The sequence below is a fragment of the Hippocampus zosterae genome, chromosome 6 (genome assembly GCF_025434085.1).
Source record: "Hippocampus zosterae strain Florida chromosome 6, ASM2543408v3, whole genome shotgun sequence".
Classification (NCBI taxonomy): domain Eukaryota; kingdom Metazoa; phylum Chordata; class Actinopteri; order Syngnathiformes; family Syngnathidae; genus Hippocampus; species Hippocampus zosterae.
In genome coordinates, this window is record NC_067456.1 from 13,803,251 (window position 1) to 13,819,952 (window position 16,702).

The 16,702-nt window shown below is 45.1% G+C and overlaps 1 protein-coding gene across 1 annotated transcript in view; it reads right to left on the bottom strand.

Annotated features, from left to right (window-relative positions):
* Positions 1–365: 365 nt before the first annotated feature.
* adgra2 (adhesion G protein-coupled receptor A2) overlaps positions 366–16,702 on the bottom strand; it is a 39,722-nt gene continuing 23,385 nt past the window's right edge. The window contains exons 3-19 of the mRNA XM_052067599.1: positions 9,288–9,359; positions 7,611–7,682; positions 7,449–7,520; positions 6,980–7,143; positions 6,687–6,900; positions 6,422–6,586; positions 6,146–6,344; positions 5,909–6,058; positions 5,166–5,327; positions 4,846–5,046; positions 4,574–4,763; positions 3,722–3,930; positions 3,522–3,649; positions 3,276–3,399; positions 3,049–3,197; positions 2,395–2,484; positions 366–2,240 (exon numbers count right to left, since the gene is read on the bottom strand). Coding sequence (XP_051923559.1) covers positions 821–2,240; positions 2,395–2,484; positions 3,049–3,197; positions 3,276–3,399; positions 3,522–3,649; positions 3,722–3,930; positions 4,574–4,763; positions 4,846–5,046; positions 5,166–5,327; positions 5,909–6,058; positions 6,146–6,344; positions 6,422–6,586; positions 6,687–6,900; positions 6,980–7,143; positions 7,449–7,520; positions 7,611–7,682; positions 9,288–9,359 — 3,781 coding nt within the window. The 3' untranslated portion in view covers positions 366–820. The remainder of the gene's footprint in view (positions 2,241–2,394; positions 2,485–3,048; positions 3,198–3,275; positions 3,400–3,521; positions 3,650–3,721; positions 3,931–4,573; positions 4,764–4,845; positions 5,047–5,165; positions 5,328–5,908; positions 6,059–6,145; positions 6,345–6,421; positions 6,587–6,686; positions 6,901–6,979; positions 7,144–7,448; positions 7,521–7,610; positions 7,683–9,287; positions 9,360–16,702) is intronic.

Genomic DNA, 16,702 nt, shown 5'->3' on the forward strand with positions numbered 1-16,702 from the left:
AATCATTTCTCTTGCAGGATCAGCATCTGTTGATGCCATAATGAAACATTTGAGGATGTTGTTACGTTCTCTGGATTTCCTTTGAACAATGACAAAAGGTAGTGACGGTAAGATCCGTAGCGGAAGCCCAAGTTCCTGTAATACAACGTACTTAACTGTATAAAATTCAAATATTAAAAACAGCACTACTGGCTTTTGGTGGTCTTACATTTGAAGGCCAAATAAAGAAATTGAATATACCAATATACATTTCACTCTCTCTCTCTCACACACACACACACACACACACACACACACACACACACACACGCACACAATTGTGCTAAGGGGATTGCATAACGAAAAAAAAATATTTCCACTCTGTATTCGGAAATCTCACATTCTTTTAATTGACAATGGATTATGTACAAGCTCGCGCACACACAAACAAGCGCACACACATGCATACATGCACACACTCATACACTCTGCACATGCAAGAAGCAAACATGACTGTGAAAGGAGTTGCATAACGCCGTGTACAATAAAATTGAATTGTTTTCGGAAATGCATAGAAAAATCAAAACTAAAACAATAAATCTCTCATTAAACTTAAGTCTTAAATCCTCATTAACCAATATATGCACAGTCTTCTAACTGAATTTTCTCTCTCTACCTCAAATTATTTGCCACTGAAATAAAAGCAACACATTGGGGTCTTGGATCCCTTTTTCAAAAAAAAAAAATCTTAAATTACATAACAATAATCAAGAGCCACTTCAAACATAGTCTCATTTAAAAAGCTATAAAGGTAACACTGGCGTTCATGTACAAGTACAAATTACACAGTGGTTTCACTCTTCCACAAACTGCTCTTCACTCCCACAGAACTTTGGGAGTGATCTGTGCCACTCATGTCGTGGTCCAGTTCTCGAACCGAGTTCTTCAGGGTGCCATTTGGGGCTGCAGCTCCCGGCACAGTAGTGGTGATGCTGTTCAACGGGTACGAAGAGCGCTTCGCCTCCCGCTCTGCAGCAGCCGCGAGTTTCAAATTGTCTCTGCTGATGCATCGTCTGTGCGCGCCGTTCATGGCCACCCGGCTGGCCACCGAGGGGAGCAGCGGGTAGGGTTTGCGGCTGCCACTGCTCCCCCCGTCGCTGCCTTCCGAAGGGCTGGTGGCCACTAACTGACCATTGCGCTTTCCATTTGTCAGGGGGACTCCATGGCTCTCTGGGAGGCTGTGATGGATGCTCCCATTCTCACTGGTGGCTTGTTTATGGACCGCATGTGATGAGCTAAGGTGCTCCAAGCCCGTGGGACCCAAAGCACCAAGGCTGCCCCCGCCTCCTGCTGTCCTTAAAGCTTTGAGTCGGTAGTGACCTCTGCCATCACCCCGATGATGATACTGGATACTGCCTTGTTTAGTCCTGCTGTTCACTTTCCTTCTCTGAGGATGCACTGGCACTGAAGCGTTCATGCTGGGAAAAACATTGTTTGATGGCTTGCTGACATTGTCAGTACTGGTGCCAGTGTTGACACCGGCAGCAGGCCGCGAGGTGTTGCTCGGAGTGTCTTGCGTCACCTGCATTAGGTTGGTGAGCTTGCAGGGCCCGGGTCCGACACTGCTGATGCCACTCGGTGTGGATGATGACCGAGCCGATGAAGAATTGTGCGAGTCACCCGGTTGATGGCAGTTGATGTAAAGTTGGGATCCCTGCTCAGGGGTTTGCACGCCACTTCCTGTTGTGCAAGTGTGCGTGTAGGTAGACGCGGGATGGGTGCCGCCGTGACCCTGGCAGCACGGCAGCCACGAACTCTGCACATCCACACGTCGGAAGCAGTGGTGCACCACCAAGAACACCCCCAGGGCTATGGCCACCATTCCATAAAGCGAACTAAACAACAAGCTAGCGTGCCCAGTCAGGAACACTGCCATGGCACCACAACACCACAGCACCACAAACAGGAAGTGGGTGGCGACCAAAATGAAAAATTGTGTCTTCAGAGAGTACTGGTCCTCTGAAGCCACATTGGAATTTATAGGACTCACAACTGAGTCTGAAGACAGGAGGCTGACGCTTCCTGCCAGTGCAGGCTGGCTCTCGGTCTCAGGGGAAGACGGTGTGGTTCCTGTGCATTCTTTGGCTGTACGATGCCTCAGGCAGAACCCAGTGCACAGGAAGTAGATCCAGGTCACCAACACCACCAGGCCTGCTGGGACAAAGAAAGCCCCCAGGCTGGGGCGCCACACCAGCCAGCAGCTGCAAGAGGCAGTAAAGAGTCCGTGAAGGGTCAAGGAACAACAAGGACGTCATTGTCATTTCTCCCAATCACACAGAATAGTTCACTTTGCCGCTCAACATACCAACATAAAGTCAAGGGGTGGACTCAAGGACGAAGAAGTGCAGTACTCACTAAGGGCTGTTGTCTCCATAGTTGCTGACATTGACAGCTGCAGTGATCCCACAAATGATGAGAGGAACTCCACCAGCTATCAAATAGAACCTTGAATGAGAGTTAAAACACATCTGTTTGACCTTTGGCTGTGACATTTTTTAATGTATGCAAGCCTGTGTCATAAATGTCCCCGGCTGTCATATGAATAGAGCTGTGTGATCCTTTATTTTCTGAGTGGACAGAGGTCACTAAGGCAGCAATTTATTGCAGAATGGTGCAATATATCTGAGTGGGCAACAAAGAAAGTCTGGAGGAGCAGCACTGTGTATGATCTTTGCTGTGGGATCACAGGGGCAATACGAGGCCCAGGAGAGAAGAAACACAAGGGATTATTTGGCTCCATCCAGATTTACAGCGACCCCTCTCTGCCCCGTTATGCTGGATTCATACATTCATTCCCGCTTCTTGTCTTTTTGTGTCTTACAGAAAGCCTTCAAGGTTTCATACAAAACAGAGGGACTTTGGTTGTTGTGCACAATGGCACCTTTAATGCTACACACTCTGGGTGGTCAGGCACAAGAACATCTGCATCGGTCTAAAACATCATCCATATTGACACCTAACAACAATCTTGTGGATCGAGAGGAGGCGAAGGTGAGTTCTTGCTCTGACCTGAGCATAGGGCGCTGAGTAGGCGGAAGAGCGGAATCCCCTTCTGGCGGCAGCGGCATTCTCCACATAGCTTCCTTGTAGATGACCCTGGCACTAACACCGATCCACAGCAGGGTTGACAGTGAGGAGTAGTGCAGGGCGATGCCCACCTGTTGCATAATGCTCACACATCAAGCCTACACTTTACTAAGAAGAACATTTGCCAATTCAGTTGTAAAAGCACTTACTGCTTGACAAACAATTGGGTAGCTGGTCAAACTAATGCCCCCTACGTAGATGGCTGTTGTCATGGCGATGTGGAAGCAAGTATTCAGCAATGTGTGCCAGCTTTTTCTTGAAATGTGAATGGAACTGATCAGGGAACAAGATAATACAGATGCATATGCAAGTGATTATTTTAATCCATTCAATAGAATGAGCAAGTGTGTCCAAACATTTAAGGTACCACATGTATCTGTCACTACAACAAGTACCTGTGATGTAGTATGTGAGTGATGATGATGGTGAAGAGGCAAAGGAGCAGTAGTGCAGTACAAGCATACACCAAAGGGTGGAGCACCCTCACGGAGATGGGTGAGGAGTTGGGGAAGTCTGGCACCTCCTGGATAACAAATATAAACACAGCTAAAAGATGGTCTCGTGAGCATTGCAAGGTCAAAGTGTATCATCCTACCTGCAGCACGGCATAGTTGCTAAGCAGAGAACAGCGCATTGTGGAGGTTCTACTGTCGCTGTGGACCAGCTGGCAACCCTCTGGGCTCCAGCTGCCATGTTTGTTCGGTGTCTTTGGACTCCACTGTGCCGCCACAGCATCACTTCCAGGGGTGAAGTGACGGAGTGACACCCAGACGGGCTCTGAGTGGTTCCACATACTGCAACCGTCTGTATCACGGAGGAAGGAAACCAATGGCTGGGTCATGAATGGTGGAGTTGCATAACATCCATCAATTATCTGAACTGCTTATCCTCACTGGGGTCACAGGCATGCTGGAGCCTCCCTTTAGTTCATGCACGGGCAGTAGGCGGGGTAAACCCTGAATTGGTAGCCAGCCAATCGCAGGGCACATATAGACGAACAACCATTCACACTCACGATCACACTTCGGTACATTTTAGAGTGCTCAATTAAGCTATGAGCATGATATATTATATATTATAATTCGGTCATTCACAGTCGTGGGAAGAAACGAGATAGCCTCCATTACTGTGTTTTTTAGGGTATCTGTACTTATTTTTGCTTTTACGCTCTATATTTGAAAACAGATATCTAGCCTACTTTTTACTCAGTACTTTGTCAAAAAAGGCTTCTTACTTTTCAACTGACAAAAAAAAATGATTGGAAAAGGAAAAAAAGGCATCAAGTCAACCGCAGTTGAGATCTTGATTGATATAATTGGATTGAACTATGTGAAAAAGTGATGGAATTTTAAAGGGAAGTGCCATTTTAAAAACTGAAAGAAGATGGCAGTAAAGATTCTTCAATTTTTACATTGGGAGAACTGAGGTAGAGTTCACTTTTCCTTACCCAGGCCCACATAGATGACCGGAGTGTTGACACTGCGCCTTCGGGAATGTCCCGCACTGTTGCTTGAATTCCCAGTCAGAGGGAAAAAGCTTCCAGTTCGGAAGGCCACAAACTGCAGCTTACAGTCTGGAGGAGCATCAGAAGGAAACAAAGTAGCGGGGAGCGTCACAGAGGCCACGGCTACTGAATTCTAGAGACAGAACACAAAACAAGCATTAGATGTTGAAATTCACATGCAGAGCTTAATCACATACATAATGCTCAAAGCTCACCTTGAGGGGAAAATTGTTCAGAGATGTGTTATGGGAACCTGTGCTGCAGCGAAACCGAAGTTGTTGTTCATGTGAGAACTCTGTCATTTCCATTCCAGTCGTGGCTGTTGACAGCTCACGGCGCTCATAAGCAGTGCAGGTTATGCCAGTGAAGTGGGCTGGTCGAATTAAATGGGCTTCCATAACAATGTTCCTGGAAACCTGTACAAATAATAAACTCCACTCTAGGGTCTGGTTTGGAATGGGCTCTAGTCTGAAAGAAGCTAAAGAAGATGTGTATTTATTGATTTGTTTTTTTAACTTGTGATGAGAGCTCCTACCATGGAAAAGTCCTGAGCATGGCTGTGCAACTGAGGCCAGGCCAGAGACTCCAGAGATCCCACTATGGAGCTGCAGGCTCTCTTCTCTCTCTGGGCCAGAGCGAGGATCTGGTCATCCACCTGCATCAAGTTACTGCCCATTTCTACCAACACCCCTGGCAACTGGGGTCAATGCAGACAGAGCGCGTGTTATGTTACCACATGTGTACATATATGTATACACTCACCGGGCACTTTTGTTGGCACAATCAAACGTTGACACAAGGTTGTGAGAGCTCATCAGGTGTGCCACTTATACAATTTTACGTAAGTTGTCATTAAATGATGACATATGTGTTACACATAATGTATCTTTGTTCGTCTATGACATAAAATGACAGGCAGAATGATACATCGTTTTTCCATAAGATGTCAGAATATATAATTAACCTTTGTATCTACTAGTAGTGTGATTCCACACTGAATAAGAAAAAGTGAGTACATTGTTTTTAAATATAATGTGAAATATGTGCTGGATAAAGGATGGGAACTTCTGCGCTAAAGGGATCAAGCCACTGGATCACCATTTCTGATTGCGCAATCCAGTTGTATGCTGGTATAGAATACAGAAGAATTAGATTCAAATCATGAACTTAAATTTGACAATGTTAGTCAGAACAGCCGTCATCTTTGTAAAGGTACATTTAAAATAAAAAACAAAAGCCCCGTGCATGCATTTGACATTTGTAACAAACATTTCAAACCTCTTCCAGCTGTCTGACATATTCCATAAACTTCTCCATCATCTGCGCAACATAGAGCACATCCACTGAGTCAGTGAAGCCCGCAGCCTCCAGGGTGTATTTGCGCACTTGGTGGGCCAAAGTGACAGCATTTGATGTATTGATGGGCCTCTGCGATCCAAGTGTTTGGAAAACAAACTTTAGTTTCCCGTGTTTTACACGCAGGACACATTGAGCACACAATGCTGCATCACTGACCAGGATGAAGGTATGCAGGACACGGGTGATGCCATTTGTGTAGTGACATTTTGTGTAGTTGCCCTCCTGCCACTTCCCAAAGCGGTCACAGAGGCGAGAGGCCTTTTTCTGCTCCACGTCCCCCTCTACGGCCAGGGACGGGTAACGCAGCTGCAGGCAGTACTGATGAGAGGTGATGCCCGCCAGTGTTCTTGGCCATCTGGAGTTCCCAACAGAAGAGAAAACGAACGATGCACATTTAAATATTCAACGTGAATATGGGCAACTGTAACTTACCTGAACTCGCCCCGGTTGTTCACAACTTTGTCCTCTGGGCAGAAGGAGGCGCTGTTCTCCAGCACCACTATTTCAACAGAGCGAGATGTGTTTCCCCTCCCGGTTGTAACCACACATTCCCACTCTCCACTGGCCTCCACATGTACGTTGAATAGAATAAGCTCACTGGAAATGAAGCATATGCAACATATGACAGGGCTTTAGTGCACAGTGTCTTTAAAAACATTTGAACATGGCCTGAAAGCACCTCATGTAGCTTCTTCACCTGGTAATGAAGGTGCAATCATGCACCACATTGCTCTCCAACTGGACACCCTTCTCTGGGTCAGAGGTCACCAGCTGACCATTGTGATGCCAGTGCAAAGCGGTGACTTTATCCACCAGGGCAGCGGTACAGTGGAACGGCAGCCGATCCCCTTTGAAGACCACCTGACGCTGAGAGGGCAGCAGTGTCAGGGTGTGCAGGTCCAGAGGGCCGTCTGCCACGATGGAGAAGACAACACCTGAGATTGGCCCATCGAATGTGGGGGTTCGCTACCCGAGTGAGCAAATTCTCACCACAGTTCAAGTGGCTTTCCCGGAGTCCTCGTAGGGGTTTTCCCCTCAGGCTTCTCGGATAAGCACACAGGGTTTCATCCCCCAGTCGAGCCGAGCTGCTGCGAAAGAAGCCCGGGATCCAGTGCAGCCCGCAGTCGCATGACAAGTATTCCGAGTTGAAGTTCCTGGTGACAAAACTCACTGTCATAATGCGTGTTTCAGAGAGACGAGACTTCACACTGATGCCACAGTGCCAAAACATACACGTTGGATTACTTAAAGACAGAAGTGAAAATGGATACTATACTATAATGATGCGCTGTAGAGTCTTCACCAAAGAAACTCTTCAATATAATTTTTAGGAGTTTTGGCTTGGGACAAGCATCTATTTACATTTACAGTAGAAAGAGTTTGTAAGAGAATTGTCATTCATGAATAACGTACAATCTACTATTAATGTGGCTATTGGATATTGACAAAAAAGACTCACACGAGCTTGAGGGATGGTAGCTCCTGAAACACGCCTGGATCTAAGGTTGATATGATGTTTCCGGATAAGTTCCTAACCAAGCACAAATTGGATAAATCAGTAATGTTGGTCGTTTTCCCAAGACGCAGAAAGTGCGAGTACATCATTTTAAGTTCGTCTTACAGTTTCGTGAGATTAGTCAGCCCTTGGAACATGTCTGAAGTCAAGCAGCCAATGCGGTTGTTGGATAGGTCACTGAAAGCGGGAAACGACCAAGAAATGCACTTGGTTACTTTTGATCCATTGAATGTGTCTCAACAACCGATGATATCATGGCCCCTTTACATTATGTTTCTGTGACATCAAATTGAACTACGTTGCATTAAGAGGATGGCCTACTTTTGAACTCTGCCTCAATTGTCAGTATATTACTTCCCATCATTGTGTAGCAGGAGAAGGCTCGCGAAGTTCGAGGGTCTGAAGTCTTCACCTCACTTATCTTTAGTCCGTGGCTCCATGGAACACCAGTAAATGTTTATTGGCAAAAGCAGGGCCCCTGGCCTGAGTGTGATGTATTGCCACAGCCAGAGAGATGGGCTCTGCTGCTCCTCTGACACTACCCAGCAGAGCACTGTCCAATGCATGTGTTTATCTCCCCCCTGTTTGTTTTGAGAAGCCCCAGTCCTTGCAGGGAAAACACAAGCAGGGGGTGGAGGGAAGGCGAGTCACGTGGTGCAGCACATAGATGAGATGAGAGATGATTCAAAAATGTCAAGTTTGTGTCTCTTTTTGGCCCAAAACCGTGCGTTGAATTTTGGCCCACTGTGCAAGTGAGTTTGACACCCCTGCAGCTAAAATACAAAATCCGAATTAGGATCAGTCCACGGTGAAAACTGACTGCGTTTAAATGGTGGAAATTCAGCTCTGCTTCCACTCTCCCTCTGAGTCGGGTGCTGGACAATGTTGAACATACTGTCTAAGCTCTGGTACAACCATTACACTGGCAAACTTTCCTTGACAGGGATGGTGATGTCGCCTAGTGCTCGCTCACGTGGGCTTCAATTGGTCTCAAGTAGTTTGACACCTGCTCCATTTGTAAAGTGACTTGACACATCTGTTGTAAATCTGTACAATTTAAATGCAACTGAATTGAATTCATATAAAGGTTTTTTTTTTACCTTTTAAGACACCAAGATCTCAATCAAGCAATCAATCACAATCCCAAATACAAGTGATGTTCCCTTTCTATTTGTCTGTTGAACACCCCATTGCCATTTGCGGGGGTTGAAAAGAAGTAGCCATCCTATTCGGACTATGTAAGGAGTACTGGGAGTAAGTACAGATTTCTGATTTCAAGATAAAAGTAAAATAATGACAGATCAAAAAAAGGACAGATACCTCAAAAATCGATTTCACTGCGGTATTTTGTTACTCGATATAAGTTATTCCTGCCAAAGGAGGTGTAACCAGTTAGAAGGTTTGCATTGTTTTTCCACCCTCCACTGTGATATTTTCATGCTGTGTTCATTAAAAACACAAAAACACACTACAGTATAAGTGTGAGGTATTAGTTGAAGATCACATACAGCATGAGCAATTTTTGCCGAAATCCAGGTCATTCCATAGGGTTCACATACTTCTTCTTGCACCTGTCTATGTACTTTTTATGTTGCCTAACATGACCCACAAGATGAAACACCTTCACGGTGAACGTCACGTTTGCTAACAACTGCCAGTCCAAACCTGTGCTCTTGTAAAAAGACAGATGACTCTAAACTCCTAATTTATCTTTTAATAGTTCCAAAATTATTCTTTTTGCATTTGCTGCTGCGAACTTGAAGGCGAATCACATCCACTTACAGTTTCCGGAGCTCGGAAAGGCCTTGGAAGGCTCCAGGCATGATGGTGCTGATTAAGTTGTGCTTGAGATCCCTGTGGAGAGAGAAAATATCAAATGATATAATATACACGGGGGCAATGTTGACACATCTTCACGGAGACCCTTCACATAAACGCTTTATAAAAAAAACAAGAGAACCGCGAGAGAGTGATTCTCACGACCAAGCCTGGTTCCTCAGGCAGGACACAGGAGGATACCGCACAGCGATAGGAAATCTTATCCCAGCAGCCACATGGGCTTGAAGTGAAACGTTCCCATAAAAAGACCGGATAAATCTTTTTCTCCTTTTCTGAAATCGTTCGTTCATCCCATAATTTTGTTCAGAGAGACACCATAAATATTATTTCTTTCAGCTGCCTTTGAAGCTCTAATTTAATTTTACCTACTGCACTGTTCTCCACCCGCTTCCCATTCCACATCCACACCCATGTGGTAAAGGATTTAGCAAAACTCCCTCACCGCCAATCAACTTTGTACCGTGTTTGATTTCACATCCAAGTTTGCAGTTTTTTTTAACTGCTTTGGTGAGAATAGTGAGGCTCAAGCAGGTCAGGAGACTGATAATTATCTGCAGGACATGGTCGGTGCAAGACGGAATGTCCATTACATCACACTTTTATCACACGGATTTCCGCGCACGAGCACACAACCAGGCCATACAGGATGTGGCCTTTATCTATTCAATTTCTATAAAGGATGCTACTGCAGTAGGCACGTCATCGGGGGATTCTCTGTCGCAAATTCCGTCTGCCCTCACTTTTCTCAGCAGTGCTGTCGTACGACATGCATAACCTCAGGAGCTATGTTGATCAAACGGTAGTTTCAGAAAACAGCTTGCACAAAAAAGGTGTGGTACATCTGGGAGTGGAACGTTTCCAGATTATAGATAAATTATGGATAAAGTATCAAATGCATATATCGCAAAAAGTGTTCATTTTCCTTGGCTTCCATATGAATTTAAGTGACATCCCATTCCTAATCCATAGGGTCAATATGACGTCAGTCCACCCTTTGCAGCTAAAAGAGCTTCAACTCTTCTGGGAAGGCTGTCCACAAGGTTTAGGAGTGTGTTTAGAGGAATTTTATCACGTCACTTAACGGATGTCGGGCCAGAAGGCCCGTCTCTCAATCTCCGCTCTAATTCATCCCAAAAACGTTCTGTCAGATGGGGGTCAGGATTCTGTCAAACTCATCCACAGCAGACTCTGTCATGCATGTCTTTATGGAATTTGCTTTGTGCACTGTTGCACAGCCATGTTGAAAAAGGAAGGGGTCAGCTCCAAACTGTTCCCACAAAGTTGGAAGCATGGAATTCCAAATCAGCAGTTTTATTGTACTTGAACGAGTTCAATGAACAAAAGTTGATGAACTCGTTAATATTTTTGGGGGCGAACGTGAAGTGAACGTACTTTGAGTAAAGTCATAAAATTATTGAAGGGGATACAGCCCGGTTCTTTCAGCAAACAAGTCAGGAAATACATTCATTAAAAAATTGAAAAGTGACTTATTAATAACTATCTGCACTTTGAGGTGCATCCTTTGTTTCCTATCTCAGCTTGGTTTCTATAGCAGGGTCCAAGAACCATGTTTTCCCTCATGTTTTTGAAATCGAAGAGTGATGGGAAACCTGGATAGTCGTGTGGATGGAATAGTTAGAAACAACCTTGAAATGCTGTTCTGGCAACAGCTTGCATAAAACACAGTGGAAGAAGGGGGTAAAAAACAACTAAGAACTCGTTCATTTTTTAACTTACCGGTAGTTGAAAATTTCCATTATGAACTATGAATGGAACTAGTTTATTTTTTAAATTTGTTAGCTGAATGTTGTTACTAGTTTAAGTAGAAAATGAACTTTCCCAACACTAGAAGTTTGAACATTTTCTGAATGTGGTTCTGTCGAGGTGCCCTTGAGCAAAGCATTGTCCCCACTACCACAGCTCAAAAGGTGCAGCGCTGTTTGCACACCTATTTCAATCTGACGTTTCTTCTTCCTTGCTTTCATGACCGGTGTGGTGTGCAACACAAAATATATGTATACTGCAGAGTGTACGTTGAATTTCCCCATGAGGGATTATAATCGGTATTTAAAACAAAAATGATTTAGGACAGTGAATTCAAATTAAAGGGATGATGCTTAGGCATTCCACTCGATGTAGAAACCAGTGAATTTCTAAGCATACACACGATCTAATTGAAAAATATGAACAAATTCAATTGAAATCCTTCCTCTTTCCGTAAATCTCTTCACAAGCTGCTCACCAACTCAAACAGTGATATTTCAGTGATGATTGTCGCCGTGCCCTTTTGATTAGACCTTAAAAAGAACTTCATAAGCTCAGTGGCCTTGCCGCTTAAGACTGACAACAGCTTTCACCAAGTTGGGATAATCATCAGACCAAATACACTTCAAAGCTTCATGCATTCTGAGCACAAAAAAAAAAATATATGAAAAAGTACTGTGGTGGTAGCTATGTGTTGCTACATGTGAGGACACTCATCTGATACTGTAACTGTAGGCCGAACACCCAAGAGGCTGAATTTGAATGAAATCCTCCTTGGGCCACCTCGCTGCTGGAGAAGAGCAACATGCTTGGAGGGTGGCGAGAGGCTAATAATGACAATGTTTTAAAGTTCTCCAGACATGTAGATTTCCCTTCTAAGGAGCACCGCGTTGGGGACGTGAGTGCTCCGCTGACATTGTTTAGGGCCCGGCCCCGGAGGGAGCTGGAAAAATGACTGAGGCCGGAGAACGGCCGCTGATTATCGCTAGACTGGAATCAGGAATTTCCTGTTCCTGTAATTTTCTGATGGCAAGCCATTGCAATCCTGAGGCAAATTTCTTCACTGTAATTCTAGTTATCTCCTGTTTTAAATGTATATGTGGGTTAGAAGTCAGTTTTGAAAATACGAAAGCAAGCGTTTGACAAAGGTCAGAGGAACCATTTTTGTTCCGCGTGTCATTTCCTGTCTGGTTGCCGTCTTAGCAGAGGCCCTCACTCGTTTATTTTTATAGTTTCCTTTTTCTCCTTTTTTCACAAGCTAACTTTCCCCTTGAGGGAGGGGCAGGTGGTTTGGGGCATTTGAGCGCTAAGCAACATTGTCCCTGTGTATAGTTCAGCCCCCACCTCCATTCTCCTTAGCACACTTATTCACAATGGGGTCTCTGTACCGCACCCCCGAAACACACTCCTGCCTTTCCCCCAAAACAGGAAACCAGGATCTGCAGAGCTCTTGTTTTTCTACTAATTTCCTGCTTTGTTACCCATTGCCCTGATTATTTTCTTTCTATTCTCTCTTCCTCTAAGATTGGAGACCTAATCAACCTTTGTCTGTGTTCTGTTGGAAACTGATTGCTTGGTAAATAGTAAAGCATAAGTGAGTGAGACAAAGAGACGATATTGTGAAAGATGTTGTCGTAATAGCCAACTTTCCATTTTAGTAAATCGCATAAAATGACCGGTGCAAAATTTGAGACATTTAAGGGGCTGGAGGGGAGCACAGGAGCACCATTTTTATTTTGTGCAGCATTTCTCGAGTTGATTACATGTTTTATAGTCTGCAACAACAGAAGTGTGATGCTCTCCTGCCAGAAAAAAAAAACTTTATGAGCCTCAACTTGTTGTTGACTTCATTTTTGGCATTTGGAAGGACCAAAGAAGAAGACGATTACAGCTTTAGCGCTTGTGTTATCTTCACGGGATCAACTCACGAGCACGGTGTCTGCCATTAATGATGTTACGTCGGTGATAGAGCATTTAATGCACTGGGAACACTTTCAAGACAGGATCAGTGGAACCTCGGGAGCCCAATGCCCATGGAATTTGACCCTGGAACATATTCTGGAAAAATGCATCAGGCACAACTCGAGCGGTCCAAAATCAAGTGATGAAAATACTTGATGATGACCATAAGTACAATATGGCGGGACGTCAACAACAATAAGCAAGCAGTCATATCACTCTGCTCCTGGCTGGCGTGATGGAGGAACATAAACTGTCAGGAAGGAGAGAGTTTCTGTACAAATACATTGAAGTCCAGAGAGAGCTCAAGATTTAAGAGCATTTAAACCGTATCAATCTTTCCCAGGAAGTGTGTAAAATAGATTTACTGACATAGAAAGCATTCAATTTAGTAATTGGCCCATGAGGTGACATGCTATGTGTTTCGATAAAGGCCTACAGCCATGACGGAGTTCGGCTTCTATCACAAACACCCGGCTCCTCCAGTTTATCTGCAAGACACATCTGGAGTCTATCAAGTCCAGCAGCGCCCCCCTTTCTGTTTCCCCTCTCCGGCACGCTTAACCCTTTCCTCACCCGCTCCACCCCTGCATGATAAGCGTGAGGTTACCCAAGCAGGACGGCGCAGGGAAATGTGTTGACGTAAACGTTCATTTTCCAGAGTGCGGCATCCACTGTCATACGGCGTAGCTGTCCGGTGCGAAACTGAGACGGGGCCGGACAGAGAGGCTGCGCTCTGCGATGATTGTACAGCCCACCTCTTCTTTGTTCCAACTCATCAGCGTCCTTCGCTTAGCCTCTGTGGAAATCTCTCGCTGAGGAAAACAACCCTCACATGTATTTAAGACAAATTGCAGGGACATGTGCTTGCTCTCTCCCTCCCTCGCTCGCTCTCTCAGGCCACCATACCATCTATAGCCATCATGGCTACCCCTCCTTTGTGTCGGTAAGCCTGTTTAAGTTGGACTACTTCCGAACCGGTAAATGTTCAAGAGTCGCCTTTCTCACATTCGGCAAAAGACACAAAATGTGCTCACTTTTATCAATAATAAACATTGTGCGATAATGCCGCCTTCAGTATATTTAACATGGATGTGGACCAAACCAATCCAACATGCAAGCCAAATGATGCATGGTGTGTCCTCATCCCTGAGGCTCATTTTAGACTTTTGAGTGGAGGAAGCTACATAACGTTGCCAAAGCTCCTGAGTCACCTAGCTCATTGCTGCCGTTCGGACCTGTCCAGTGCAGCGTCCTGCTGCTCCCTCATCCATCATCATGGCTGCCCTCTGCTCTCACTCCCTGCTCCTGCTCTCCTCCGCACATAAGGGTGAGTAGAAACAGTAATGAGGGCCCCTTGCGCCGTGCCTGCCTGTCCTGCGTGTCCCAGGGTGCAGTGGAGGCCCAGTTGGACAAGAGCCAGGCATCCTCGGCCCGCTTTTGCTCATTATTTTCATTACCTCGCTTCAAATCAGCACAGGACAGGCTGCTGGGATCTGTCCACAACTCATAAAGGTTGCTTGTGGGCCTGCCTGCATCACCTCCCATCCGAGAGGGTGTTCACAGCAATGAAGGCCTGACTGTATATCCGCACGTCAACTCTCGATCAATACACTGTTATGTACGATATCCTAATTTGGGGGATTCATAACCTTTCACTGCGAAATGTACTCTGGTAGTCCGTGCCTTGCTCAAGGGCATCTCAAATGAAGGCAAATGAGCTCCTCTCCAGAATATGCCCCCATGTTTCCTTTGCAGTCATTATGGAACCATTCTCCCTTTCCCAAAATGAAAACAAAAACGGTTCTGTTATCCTCCAAGAATGAGAACGTGGCCTGCTAACTAACAAGCACAAAGACAAACATACACTCAGCAAGCTCTATGACTTTGTGAATGTATTTTGTTATGTTTGCAGTTGTGTCTCCATGGAACCTTTCCTTCAAGCATCAAAAATGACTAATTGGCTCCATTACCACGCGTTATTTTCCATGAACCAAGAAGTCACCTGCTAACTTACAGATGGACAAACAAACACAAATATAGTCCTTCACTATTATTTTCACAGTCTTTAACAACTCAGTATTGAATCCGTCTATGCTTGTGAGCAACTATACTATAAACTGTATAGCACATTATGCCACAGAAGCCAGGTAGTATTCAAGCCCAAAACTGGAAAAGAAATGAAGCATCCCGAGACCCAAATGTAGCTGTTGGACACCACGGCTATTTAAAAGAGCTACAAAAACACAGTTCGAAGGCAAAAAACAAACAAGGCTAAATTGCTCCGCTGCACTTGGGTGGTTTGGCGAGTTATGAAGGCAATCGTGGCTTTGTGGAGGTTTGACCCAATGAAAGGGCTAACTGTGAAGATTTCTGCACAGTCTGGGCGAGGGCGGCCGAGCCAGTCATTTATTCGTCCTGTTAGCAGCAGGAGCAAATCAGATTGCGTTCGCAATGAATACGCCTGGTGTGAGTGTTGTCTTTATCAGAGCTATTTCAAATGCTCTGACAAGACCCGAGGCTGCCCATACTAGCAATCATGCTTAAAGTACAAACATCACCCCTGCAAAGGGTGGTATCAGTAGCTCATATGTCAGGATTTTGGGCTTTGAAACCACAATTGATTACTGCTGAGGTGCCTTTAAGCAAGGTATCAACCCTTCCACAACACCCAACACTCTGTGACTGCATGACTGTCATCCGGTTCCCTGCATGGTGTGCAAAACCAAAATATATATGCAGTTGAATCTAAATTGAATTTCCCCTTGACGGATTATAATTCATAAAACCCAAGATAAAATGGTTTTAAATACAATTAAATTAAATTAAGTGTGTGTGCGTGTGTGTGTGTGTGCGTGTGTGTGTGTGTGTGTGTGTACGCGCATGCAGCCAGTGAGTGCTTGTCTTCTAGTAATGGAAGAGATGCTGTGTATTTCCCTGATGTGTTTACTCAGCCTTCGTGGGCTTGCCCTTTGATTATAGTACTGACCACATAATGTGACTAAGTGTTCACTACCGCTCCAAATGACAAGCATATGGAGATGACATACTGGAAGCAATGAGACGCCCAGGACAACGACGGCAGGTTCATTTGGCCGAATAGACATTGAAACTGCAGGGAGGAAAATGTATCACGGCTCCATCTCACCACAAATCACTACAACGGTGTATTGGAATGTCACATTTTTACCATCAGACGGCGATTTTCCCATGCGCTTCAATGCAATGACGAGCGGTGCGGCTCAATGAAAGGCTGAGTGAGTGGACCTCCGCTGTTGTGTGTCAGAGAGCCAGAAGAGAAATGAAATGAGCCTTGCATGATTTTATATGTGTTCTCCTTATAACGGACACCCACGACTCCCGATGTGAAACCCTCATACGTGTTGTCAGCCACTTCCCAGTCTCCAAGAAAAACTCCACCCTGTTGCCTCCCGCTAGTTTTACCACTGCTGCACATACAAGGTTGGCCCCAGTGGCTGAGCTCGTGTTTCTCGACCCAACGACCCTTCAGCCTTACGGGGAACCTTGTCTGCACGTACCAAAACAAGCACGACTAGCTCATTTTACATTCAAAATGTTTTTTCTTTGCCATATTCACATTCTCATCTGGCCATTCTTTGTCAGCGTCTTTTTAA